The sequence below is a fragment of the Canis lupus genome, chromosome 22, assembly GCF_011100685.1.
Source record: "Canis lupus familiaris isolate Mischka breed German Shepherd chromosome 22, alternate assembly UU_Cfam_GSD_1.0, whole genome shotgun sequence".
NCBI lineage: Eukaryota > Metazoa > Chordata > Mammalia > Carnivora > Canidae > Canis > Canis lupus.
Window position 1 is genome coordinate 57,460,619 of NC_049243.1, and position 13,377 is coordinate 57,473,995.

General features: G+C 40.6%; 1 protein-coding gene across 1 annotated transcript in view; it reads left to right on the forward strand.

Annotated features, from left to right (window-relative positions):
- Positions 1 to 443: 443 nt before the first annotated feature.
- Positions 444 to 13,377, forward strand: part of MYO16 (myosin XVI) — a 481,192-nt gene continuing 468,258 nt past the window's right edge. The window contains exon 1 of the mRNA XM_038570035.1: positions 444 to 775. Coding sequence (XP_038425963.1) covers positions 748 to 775 — 28 coding nt within the window. The 5' untranslated portion in view covers positions 444 to 747. The remainder of the gene's footprint in view (positions 776 to 13,377) is intronic.

Genomic DNA, 13,377 nt, shown 5'->3' on the forward strand with positions numbered 1-13,377 from the left:
GCAGAGGTAGCAGAATCCTAAATTTGTAAAGCTATGCAAATCAGAAGCTTTTTGTGGATAATTTAAGTTTTTCATTTTGCATAGAAAACCAAAAAGATGTGTCGTGAAATGTAATTTCTTCATGACTAGAGGCAGATCAAACGACCTCTCGTCCTAAGAGCTGGTATTTTGAGGTCCTGCTCTGCATTTCCTCTTCACACACAGCAACTGGTGGCCGCTAAAAATAATCAGCTCCGCCACCGGCTAAGAATCTGGTCACATTTGGCTCCTGGACAACGTGAACAAATAAGATTTAGGATCCCTCCTTCAGTTTCTTCCCTCCAGCCCACTCATCAGCTAGTTTGCTGCCATTTGAAAGCTATTGAAAAGCCATTAACAGGCAGGACCGGGAGAGCCGCACTGCAGCACACCTCTATGTGGGCAGAATGTGGCTGCATGTGAGCACCAATTAGAGGACGATTCCCGGGCCTGTGGTACTAGGAGCTCTGTCAATCAACCGTGCTACGCTAGCACGTGCAGCGTGGTGACTCCAGATCCACCAAGAGGCTTAGCTGAACTCCAGCTGCTGAATGAGAATGAGTTTGAAGCTTTTTGCGTGATCATGGAACAGAGCCTCGGTTTAATAATGCGTCCTGAGGCAAACTGTTACCTGAGTCAGGGCTCTAAATAATGCATTTCCTGGGAACAACAGTTGTAGCAGAAGAGGATGCTGGAGCCCATAGCAAGATTGCTGTCTGAGATGGAAAGATGTCTCACTATCATTTCATCAAGTGCTGTAAGTAAGCTGGATATTTTGCTCATACAGTTGTCTTCTTGAAATATTATTGTATGCAGATGCCACCAGTCAGGTGGGTCTTCTGGCCACCTCCAGATGAGTGACAGAGGATGGTGACTTTGAAAGACGTTTTACATGCTGAAATGTATTTCCTCTTCATTTCAGGTTCTGAAATTATTCCAGGGCGGTCCAAATGCAGATAGTGTTAGAAATCTTTAAAATTTGACCTTTTCAAGAAAAAGATACATACACGCAGTAATTAAAAAAAAATAGTAATGTGTAGAAAGGAATGTGAGAAGGGTATTTCTGGGTATCAGCATATATTAATTAATACAGGGCTTGCATAAAAACTTAGCTTATGATTGTATGGCTGAGACTATTTAGTTACTGTTTTACTCTCAAGTTTGCCTGCTTCTCCTTGCATCCAGTCGTCAACTTAGAAGCTTGAGCTCTTTGATTATCCTTGACTATAAACTTTTGTCCTTGCATCATTTCACCTTGAAGTGCTCAGGGACTCGAGTGACATCTGTACCAAATGCTCTGCACTGATGCTCATAAGGTGAAAAATAGTTTGTCACTGGCTTTTCTGATGAGTCCATAAAGGCTTTCTTCAATGCCTGATTTTTTAAACAATTTTCTAAGCTAGATAAAAGCTGCCTCTGAACCTTCTCTGGATGCTAATCATGAGGAAGGAGACATTTATAGCAAAAATGGCTTGCTAGATATACATGTGGCACTTCTGAAAACTTCTGTACATGTATGTCATGGTCTTAAAGTGACAGATGACATTAGTAGCAAATGCTTGTAATGCAAAGGACATTACAATGTTCCATTTAAAGGAACATTATTAAGGAACATGTTTGAATAGATTTTGAGTTTTGCACTAAAGGGGAGTGAAAAATAATGATAAACGAGAAGGAGAAAATCTTTACCTTTCTTTTGTCTTTTGTGGAGGATGTATATAGGAATGAAAAATCTATGATGAATGAAAGTAAAAATGCCTTACTTACTCTTCACCATACCCGCGAGAGGCATGCATGGGGCTTGCAGGACAATTTTAATTCCAAAGGAAATTCACTGATCAGTTTGTAAGTTGGAAAATTAACTCTTTAATTAACAAAAATTGGGAATGTGCAGTATATTTAGGAATTATGAGAATGATTTTTTTTGTTTTGTTTGTTTTAATCCTTGAAATCTTGGGATTATGATCTTGGTGAAATGTGTAGGAGAGCACTATTGGCAGGCTTTCATGCTGCCCCTCCTGTTTGACTGCACTAGCAGAATGTCATTATTTCTCCTTCTCGTGCCTCTGCAGAGGAGATTCCCAAAGTCCTCTGCACCATTTCTGCAAGGAACCTGGGTGCTCATTAGGTAGAGTGAACACACCTGCTGGAAGGAAGCCATGGAGCCTGAGCACACACACAGAGGGACAGAGTGACATGAACCAGGCGCTCAGGGGACAAGTTGGTCACCAAAGAGAACACGAGGCTGCCCTTTCCTGCCTCATATTACTTTTGTTCCAGCTGAATGATTTCAGTTTAGAATTTCAGAAAATTAGAAGAAGTAAGATGTCTGGTCAGTGGAAGCATTTGAGTTAATTCATGCAATCTGGCTGAAATATAAAATTAATGAATAGTGAAATATTTCAAATGCCTGGAAACAATGTTCCTGTTGAATTTATCCAAGTAATTGTATACTGCTTACGAAAGATCCAACTATGTTCTTGGCTTTGTGTTTGATAGTATCTATAAAATGGAAAAAAGCATGGAAAGGTCAAAAACCATCTTCCATGGCAGAATGGTACAATGTGCTAAAGGAGTTCAGAAATTATATTTTTTGTGTGCCACCAGTCAAGGAATGTTTCATAGTCCAGCTGGATCCTGGAGGATCCTTCTGTATTGTTGCAAATAGGAACCTTTGGAAGAGTGGGGGCATTTACAGAACCAGAGGGTTTGTTGAGAAGGATCATAATCCACAGCCTACTCATTCTTCATGCATCAGGTGTTTCCATATTGTGTTCCCTTGCCCCTCCTATTGGGGTGATCTATTGGCAAGGCTAGTTGGCTCATCTTCTTCACACTATTTCTTCCTCACTTGAGCTTCTACATGCCTGTCTTCTCATTCTAGCCCTGCTCTATCCCCACACCATGTCCACTTCTGAGCAAAAGCAGCAAAGCAGGAAGTGTTTGGATTCTAGGGTAGGGGCAAGAGCTCCTGAAAATCTGCAACAACAGAATCCTATAGCATCCTAAGGGAGCCTGATGACTGGATTTGGGGACACCAATAAAGAATGCTTACAAGGAACTTTAAATATCACCTAGGGAAATTCTCATTGTTGACTCTGACTCTGGTTTGTGGAATAATTTGTTTTTGTGGTTCTATGTAGCATATATAATTCTGTTAGTTATAATTGTGATTAATTATTCATATACAAATATAAAATCTAAGTATTCATGTATTAAATTTGACTAAATTCAGAATATAATGATATAATTAATTTTAACTATGGGATTATCTGTTACTTTCATAAATTAGCCTATAGTTTCAAATTTGCCTACAGTGGGCATGTTTTTCCTTTTACAGTCAGAAAAACAAAACTTTAAGACCATGTAAGAGAGAATATAAGGAGGAAGAAAATGCCTGAGACCCACATCTCCACCCACATTCCTTTCCAACTCCATGGGCTCTGGCCTAATTCTTATGTTCCATATATCTTATATAGAAAAGTTAAAAACCAGAATCTAAAAATGTATCGTGGAAGCAAGATGTATTAGGAAAGCTTAGAAACATCACAGAAAAAAATGCTGATGTTTCCTGGACCTCTGTGGCCAAGAAGTGTCTTTGGTTGGATCTGTGATGGGGTTCTGTCTAAGCTGCATGTGGCAGGTGGCAATGGGTGAAGCCGGCCAATGCCTGTGCTGAGGTGTGAGCAGGATCAGGAGGGAGGAGGGGCTCACAGAGCTTTAGGGCCATGTGAAACCATGGAACAATACATCTGGCTTCCTGCTAACAAGGGGCAGAAGCGTGAGGCCTGGCCTGCATTACATCCTCTTAGGTGCTTCAGGAATGGACCTCTGCCTGGCCCATATCTCTCTCTCCCAGTTTCCTTCTCTGGGTTGATGGGGTCGGACAGTACTGCTTGCAGTAGGAAGTGAGTTAGAGTTATTTAAAATAAATATACTCCAGGCCTGTTAGTTCATCCAGGGCAACCAGGGATGAATCATACCATAAAGACTGCTATTTTGCATGCTAAAAAAAATCTCCCAGTGCCAAGGTAACCTTATTTTTCCTCTTATCACAGGTTTTCATAAATGCTACTTGCACTAACATGCCCTCCCTGGTCTTTCACTGATTGTACATGCTGTTCACTTGTTTAGAGCCTCGTGATGCTGTGAGCTCATGGAAACGCCAGCAGGCTGGTCCCAGGATCCCCTCCCAGCCCAGCATCACCCCAGGTCAGGCCTGTGCTCTTTCACTGAGGCCATCCCACCTCCTCGTCCTGATCTCTGTCTTGTGTTCAATAAGAGGTGCCTAACCCAGCTTGAGCCTGACTTTGCAACCCGTCTGTCCTTACTACACCAGGGCAGCTAGACGGTCATTGACGGCAAAGTTGGAGCAAAAGTGGACTAGTTCCATTTCCGTTTCAGACAGCAACCCTCTCCCTCACTCCTGCCTTGCTTCCCCAGGAGGCGTGGCTGCTCATCCTTAGAGAATCCTTTTACGTTCCCTGCCCAGAGAGGATAGATGCCATCAGATGTAAATGGTGCATCTTCCTGCTTCCTACCGTTAAATGTGTGGAGGCGCTGGCATGTGATTTTCTCTTTGCCCACTCTGTTCTGTGATGATGAATTGTTCCTCCTTGTTTCCAGAGCCAGTGTGCTCTAGACTCTGTCTCCTCTTGCCTCCCTTCTTCATGACCCCTGCCTTGCAGCACCCACAAACTCTTCTCCCCTGAACCGTGTCTGCTAGCATACATACTTGGTCCAACATGGTCATCTTTAGATGATCAAACAAGGCCCCCTTGACTTTCTGTTCCTTTCTGGCCACCAACCTAATGTCTTTGTTTTCATGGCCACTCTTGGAAAAATTGCCTATACACACGGTCCCTGACCCTCGTCCCTTGTTCTCCTCTGCAGATGATGCCACTGACCACTGCACGGAATCCACCTTAGACCACCATTATGGGGCAAAATCCAATGGGCATTCATCCTTCTGCTTTTAGTTCATTTTTCACGTGATTTCCACCTCTTCTTTTACAATTTTTGGATTTTTCTCCTATGTTACTGGCAGCTCTTCCTTTGTGTCCTTGCTGGCTTTTCCGATTAGAGGTTGGCCATGAAACTTGGCAGCATCCCTGCTTGACCTCATCCCTTGTGGCTTTAAACCTCATCTATATTTTCCCAAATATGTACCTTTAACTCCAGTGTATCCTTTTCTCTCTTAACAATGTGGGCATCTTTTCTGGCTAATAAACATATATCTTCTGAGTATTCTTGTTTTGACTGCCAAGTAATATTTCATAGCATTTGTTAAATCATTTATTTATTAATAAACTTCTCTTTTTGGTAGGCATTAAAGCATTCTATTCTGGCATTTTGTCTTCTATTCCTAAAGTATTGATTCACAAAGTCAGTGTTGTTGAACCAAATGGCATGTGTAATTTTATGTGTGGTAGAAACTGCCAGATTTCTTTCTGCGAGGCTATATCACTTTGGTTCCCACCATCAGCAGAGCATGCCCATGCTTGCATTTCTGCCAGCCTGGGATGCTGTCCTTCAGATGTTGTCAGTGCCTTGGTTGAAATAAAGTTTCTCACAGAGGTCTAATTTTATTCTACTAATAATTAAGGAGATTCTCTCATTTCTTATTAGCCCCATCTCTTCATACCAGTTCTCATTTTTATATTGGACTGTTTATTTTTTTATCAAATTTATGTAACCTTTTATATTAAGAAATATCCATATTTCCCTAAATATGTGCTGAAGATAGCTCTCCTGTTTTGCTCTTTTGTTTTTGTTTTGAGTATTTGTTGGCATTTAAGTTTCTAATAATTTATAAAAAAAATGTCTTATGGACTTTGGTTTTATTAATTGCTTTGGGCTGTCTATTTTAGAATTGTTAGCTTTTATCTTATGTAAGCTTTTATTATTATATTTTGTTTTATTTTATTTTTATTATTATATTTTAAATTCTGATCCTTATAAAATTAAGTGTATGTGTGTGATGTGAAATGAAGGTCACCCCCATGTCTATTTCTACATGCACTGAATTATAATTCCATGTTTTTCACATTTTAATTTCAAAATGTACTTGTATTTATTGCTGGCTTCTCTTCAGTTACATGGATTGATTTGCCTTGTTCACAGCCATATTGTTTTAGTTACTGTGGTTTTATAGTACCTTTAATAAATTATAAGGCAAGTCTCTTCTGATTTCCAAAATATTTTTATTAGATAGTCTCAAATATTCATGTTTCCATTTAATACTAAGTTTTTCAATTAGTCTTAAAAGAAAAAATTCTCAACCAGGTTTAGAATAAATTTACCTTGCAATTTAAATTTAATAATATTGGAATAAGATCTATGGATCAATAGTACCTATAATTCTACTAAAAATTAGTTTCAATACATCACAAACTATTCCAAACTGCTACTTATCTTTATAACAGCACATTGGTAATTATATTAATATTTTATCTGTTTATAAGAATTTTAAGAAAAAAGAATGTAAGAATAACTTAATGTCTTATGAGCACTGTTTTATTGAATATTATTAAAACAAAAGAAAAAATAATAAAACTCTCATACTGGTGATGAATCTAGGACTCATAAACCTCACCCAATTATGAAAAAGAAATCATTAAATGTACTGCTGAAGAAAAATAAATCTTTAATGTCAGTCTCCAAATCTAATCTGTATCTCTCCATATAAAATTGCATGTTGTGCTCGCTTCGGCAGCACATATACTAAAATTGCATGTTATGTATATTTATATACGTATATTTTTATATATATGTTTTCTGTGGCCTCAGCTCTGAAGTGAAGAAACAGTTGAAGAATATATATAAAATGATAGAATTATTATAGTATAGTCTGTTAACATTTGACTGCATTGTTCGTACATTTCACTTTTATACAGACTCTTAGGAATGTCATGGCATGACCTGTGACCCAGTGGTCCATCCAATGATAGTATCTTTGTGTATCTCGACAGTGTCGACATTGCATTATTAAAGGTTTGTCATTATATATCCTGCATCCATGGCCTCACTTGACACCTGTTACTCTAATGTGATACGCTCTCTTTCTTTCTATAAGTTGTTTGGTGAATGAAATGGGGCTCTTTATGTTTCTAGTGATTGGCTCACACTTAGTGTCACTTTAGAGATGGATACATGCCATGGTAACTCAACTGAGCTGGCTATCCCATTCATTCATTTATTCATTCATATATTCATTAATTCAGCAAATATTATTGAGTTCCTATTCTTTCCAAGTACTGGTCTAAGGGCTAAGAGTACAAGGATAGTCAGGCCAGCTCACATCACTCCCATCTTGAAATTCTGATGACCGTGGTGAGACAAGTAAACTAGTAAACAAACAGATGTAGATTAAAGTTTTTGGTAGCAGCAACTGATGTGAAGAAAATAAAGAAATTTAAAGGTTTAATAAATGACCTGGCAGCAGAATGCAGTGAAGGTCAATGCTGAAAAGGTTGTGAAGAGATAACCTCGAAGTGATTGAATGAAGTGAGAGAACCAGGAGGTGGTTATCTGTCTGAGGGGTAGGCTTGGCAAAGTGGAGAGCAAGTGCAAAGACTGTGAGGCAGGGATGGGCATGTTTCATATGGCTAATTCAGAAAATCTAGACTGTCAGAAGTTGACTTCTTTTAAATACTTAATACTTCTTGAACTCATAAATAAATACCACTTTTTATTTCAGTGCTCTTAGCTGCTCAAGCTAATAGCCTATAGCTCCATTTACCTTTACTTCCAAACTTCTTGAAAGAGTTACTTATATATGCCCCTCAAATGCCTTGCTACCCAGTGACTACATTTTAGCCCTTGCTTCAGTATTGCCCTGAAACATCACATTCTCTTTTTGTTCCTCATTTACTTCAGTATATTTACCTGCTTTATCTTAGTGATCATCTCTAATTTCTTAACCTTTTGCTTTCCTGAAAAAGTCTATGTGTAACTCGTTGACTTACTCTGCTCTCCCAGGTCCCTTGGTCTCTCCACTTATATCCACTCTTCTCAGATGTTTCCATCATTCTCTCATGATCAACATTATACAGTGCACTCAGCTTCTATGTATGGATAGGCTTCTTTTCTGTAAGAAATTCAGTCTACAGAGGAGCCTGGGAAGTGAACAGTGTCAACACATTTCTGTAAATGGGTGTTAGGGGAGAAGCTGAGCAGGGCACCTGGTTCTGCTACGGGGAAGATGTAAGCGAGCAGGCATTGAAAGGTGAGTAGGCATTTCCTGTTGATGGATGGGTGAGGGACCTTGGTGGATGGGAAACCCTGTATGAAAGCCAGTGTTGTGAGCCATGGCATATTCAAAGAACAAACAAAAGGAGTTCCACATGGTGGAGGAAGAAGAACAAATGTGCAATGTTTGGACAAGTATGATGCATTTTCATGGTATTCATTGTGTAAGAGAGTTCGTGGGATAGTTTTGAGAGGAAGGGATATGGTAGGATTTGTCTTTAGAAATGTCATTCTGACCACAATATAGTGGATGAATTAAAGGACATGGGAAAGAGGAACAGACAAGAAAATAGGACAGATGGCAGCTTACATCAGAGTGGGGGCAACAACAGTGATGAGGCATGGTCTGATTTGAGAGGTATTTATAGTAAAGATTTAACAATTTACTGCTTGATTAGTGAAAATTTCTGTGCTTCGCTCTACTCTTTCTTTTTCTTTATGTGTGTCCTGTTTAGGTCATAAGATCTCCAGCATTTCCATGGATAGCTTCCAGGGAAGTCTCTTTGGCTGTGCTTTTGTCAGGCTATCTAGGCCCATGTGGTCAGAACTCAAGCATACCACTCTATTCTATCAGCTCTCCAAACATGAAATGTCCAAATTGAATCCATGCTCTTCCTTCCTGAACCTGAATGTCAAGATGGCAAAGGCCCTGTGTGCTGTGTAACCATATTTAGACTTTTCATAAGAGTAATTGGAATCTATTAAAATTTCTACCCATTAGAGTGAAGGACAACATTTGTGTTAGAGGGATCAAATATGGAGATCCATTGAAGGGAGCAGCAGTGGAGTCAGGTAAGCCAGTTGGGAGGCTTTTGTGGCAATCCGCACCTGGGTGGAGGGAAGTCCATCTTTGTGGGTGACTTGAGAATGGAAAAGAGTGGATGAATTTGAAAGACACTTGAGTACTAGGGAGTCTTAGGCTATTGGACTGATTTAGGAGTTGCAGAGGTTGAAAGAAAGGGAATATTCAACACTGGCACTTGAATGTATTTGCTTGAATTACTGTGTGTATGGTGTTTCTATTAAGCTTCAGATGTACACCAGGGAGAGAGAGACAGGCCAGAGCACATTGGGTCCCATGATGTGCAAAGGAGAACGCCCAGTAGGCGGTGCATATACAAATCTGACATCAGGCAAGAGATGTCTACTTAGAGACACGGGGTCATTACCATACTGGTTCCATTCAAGACATGGTACAGGGGGAAGTAGCCAATGGAGAAATAGATGGCCTGGGTCAAACACTTCTGAGAAGCAGATAGAAGAAAAGACGTTCACAAAGAAGGGAGGAAGTCTTCTGTCAAGAACACAAGCGTCACATTTCCAGGAGGCAGGGTCTGTGAAACAACCTGGAATGATGAGACAGACTTAGGGCACATGTTTGAGGAGGATCTGCTGGGACAACAGACAAGGAGCAGTGTCAGTGGAGAAGAGTGAGTGGAATTCAAACTGTAATATCTTGGAGAGAAGTTGAAGAGCACTGTGTACTTTGGCCTTCTAAAATGAAGAGATAAAGGCCAGTTGGTGGGCAGAAATGTGGTTCTCAAAACAGTTTTTCTATTTTTAAGATAGAAAATACTTGAATTAAAAAAAAGATTTAATTTATTTATTCATGAGAGACACAGAGAGAGAGGCAGAGACATAGGCAGAGGGAGAAGCAGGCTCCCTGCGAGGAGCCCGATGCAGGACTTGATCCCAGGACCCTGGGATCATGACCTGAGTCAAAGGCAGATGCTCAACCACTGAGCCACTAAGGTGCCCCAATACTTGAGTTTTTAATTCACTGTGTCTACTTCCTCATCTTTGAAAGCTCCAGCCCACCTATGCCTCCACACCTGCTGCCATGAAAGGCTAGGTGTTGGGACTTAAAAAAAAATCTTTGAGCCTTGTCCAATCACTTGAGAAATTAAAATAATGATAAGACAAGGACAACAACAGTGATGCCATTGGAGATTCAGGAGAGCCTGGACATAAAGGAAACTTTGGTTTTCACCGGTTGTCACAAATAAATTCATGCTAGTGTCATGTTTTAAGAGTTATCGTTATATGGGAATGACCCTTTTGTGCCATGCGTTGAAAGCTTCTGTTCCACCCACAGCAGAATTATCTTTTCCTTTCCAAGGAGAAAGTATCCTACACCTGCAAAGTCTGTTTGGATAATTCTTTCACTGTTTGGTTTTAAATTAGAATGTAATCTTCAGAAAACTATGTAGAGGTCATTGTGGACAGTTCAGTAAACATGTCATCTCCACGGATAGTTGTCCCTAAAAAAGCTGACTGGGAGCCCTTCTCCACTTATCGACAGAATGATGTGATGCAGGATGAAAACTGCGACATTGCATGAGTCAGTAGTGCATTCTAAATACCGCTTCCAGTTTTGTTTGGCTCAGCATCACTAGGTTTTCAGTTCATGGGAAGTGGTCAAGGGAGGAGTAACTGAAAGGCAAAACTCTTCAGGGTCCTGTGAGGAAGGAAAAAGAGAAGAGGCTTGAATTATTTATTATCTGGAGAGGAGGAGGGACAGCAGAGACACACATAGATGAATGGATGGTTTTGTGGAAATCAATTGGCCATTCTTTTTTTCATTCTGGCTTTTAGCAGAGAAAGAGGAAGACACTTGTCTCTGTGGCTGAAAACATGTATGAGGTAGATGAGGGCTATGCCTCTCGCTGCCTCCTATTTAATCACAGAAAAGCCAATTCTGTGGAGTGTCATTGAGAGAAGAAAACCATTTGAAGGTTGAATTGTTTCCTCAATTTCTGGTTCATTATGCTTTTCTCAGAGCAACGTTACCTATGAGGTTCAGCTCTAAGGACTGACCCAAACCCTTTATGCTGGGCCTTCAGTGCAGGGCCACATGTTGCTTCACATTTTCTATTCTTGTGGGATCCTGGATACATCTTTTTTTTTAATATTAAAAAAAATGTCCAGTATAATGATCATAGAGTGTTATACTGATCCTAGTCAAGTGTTGATCCATAGAGTATAGCGCCTATGGTGGGCCCAGTATGGTGTGTCGTGACATTTGTTCTCTGTCAGGTGAACTGTCATCACAGGTGGGGCCGACATGGGTGATGGAGGCAGCACATGTCATCCACAACCACCTGCTACATATGGGAAGGCTTGGGCTAGTCCTAGGCTGTTTCAACTACTGTCTAATTTTTTCACGTAATTTTTAGTATTTCACTTAATTTCTTTAGGGCTTGGTTCTTGATGTCATCATTTGAAAAGTGTAGCTGGTAATATCATCCTTATTCACTTCATAGGCATCTGTGAAAGTCAACCAGTTCATTACTCATCCCTTCCCTCTTTCCCTCCCTTGACCTACCAGGCATTCATCCAACTCTGCAGTCAGCCCTGGGTCTTCCATGAATCCCCTGCTTATGGTGGGGCTCACCTGTGCCAGATCTGGGCAGGTTCTGCAGGCCCTCAGGGAAAGAAAGATCATTCAATGAAGCTGGTTTGGTGTAAAACCAAACTTAATGTTAATAATATCGGACACGTGTTAACAATATTGGATAATATTTGATAAATGAAAATGAGCTAACAACAGTAATTAGTTCACGTAATGACGGTCATTAATATTCTTTAATGAAGCCATCTTTTAATGGTGTTTCTATTTCCGTGGTCTCTACAACAATTTCTGGGTTGAAAATGACCTCTAAATCTTATAGGGCTTAGTACAGACACTGTTTTTCTTTGTATCTTTATAAAGCCCCAGCATGTTTCTGTACATCCAGAGACATCACTCTTGTCTGGACCCCCTCACCTCACCATCCTCATCAGACATCCCACAGAGTAAGCAGCACTGTATCACTTGCTTACACGGACTCTGGGGTCAAAGTCCCTGGAGCAGTTCTTACCAGAGGTAAGAACTATGGCACACACACACTCAGCTGCAAAAGACAAGACAGACCTGCATGGATGAGTTACATGGGGACCAGATCGGGAGGCTAGGGTTAAATGGCTGTGGGGGCCACCACCCCATCTCACCCTTTATCCTCCGAGCTTCCTTGCATGTTCCCACATGGACCTATGCCAAGGACATGCAGCTTGGGCCATGGGAAGAGTAGAACTAGTGACTCCAGGTAGCTTTGCTCAGACTGATCAAGAAACCCTTGACAGGGCAGGGAGGTGAGGATTCAAGAATAGGGCAGGAAGCCCTTTTCCAGAGTGTTCTCAAGGTCAAGCACTTACTTTCAGCCATGCCTCAGCTCTGCCCGAGATTCAAGCCGACTGTATGTGACATGTCTACCAGGGCTCCTGCATGAGGAGCCAGTGGTGGTTCTGTGAAAGGAAAGAACAAAGTCAGAAAGAAGAGGGACTTCTTCCATTTGTTTTTGGTAGCACATGATTCCTTAATGTATGTGTGCTATATCATCTATGCTTAGCAGAGCGTTTAGTACTCTTGTCTTTCTGTGTGATGCAGTTAATTTCACACACGTGTCCAAAGCCTTCAGAGGCATGTGGACAAGTCATATAACTAACTCCATTTCACATTTACAAGAGATTTTTTTCATTATGATTCAAAACCAGCCATGAAAGTGTTGTATTAAAGGATGACATTAGAGGCACCTGGGTAGCTCAGTGGTTGAGCATCTGCCTTTGGCTCAGGTCATGATCCCGGGGTCCTGGGATCAAGTCCCGAATCAGACTCCTCACAGGGAGCCTGCTTCTCCCTCTGCCTATGTCTCTGTCATTCTTTCTGTGTCTCTCATGAATAAATAAATTTTAAAAATCTTAAAAAAACATTGAAAGTAATGGAAATAAAATCTACTGTACATTAGGACAAGTCCTTATTCTTCCCCTTAATTATAGCATTTATAAACTTGCATGAAGATGTGATGGGCCATTGTCTTGTTAAAAAGTTCTGAGGTTGATATAATCTGTGAAAGAGACAATATTGGTAATTTTGATATTTAGAAATAACCAAATGTGTGCCTTTCAAAATCATTTACATTTTTCACTCTTTTTTATAAAGCTTAAAAATATATAGTAATTAAAGTGTGACTAGGGCAGCCCAGGTGGCTCAGCGGTTTAGCGCCTGCCTTTGGCCCAGGGCGTGATCCTGAGGACCGGGGATCGAGTCCCGCGTCTGGGCTCCCAGCATAT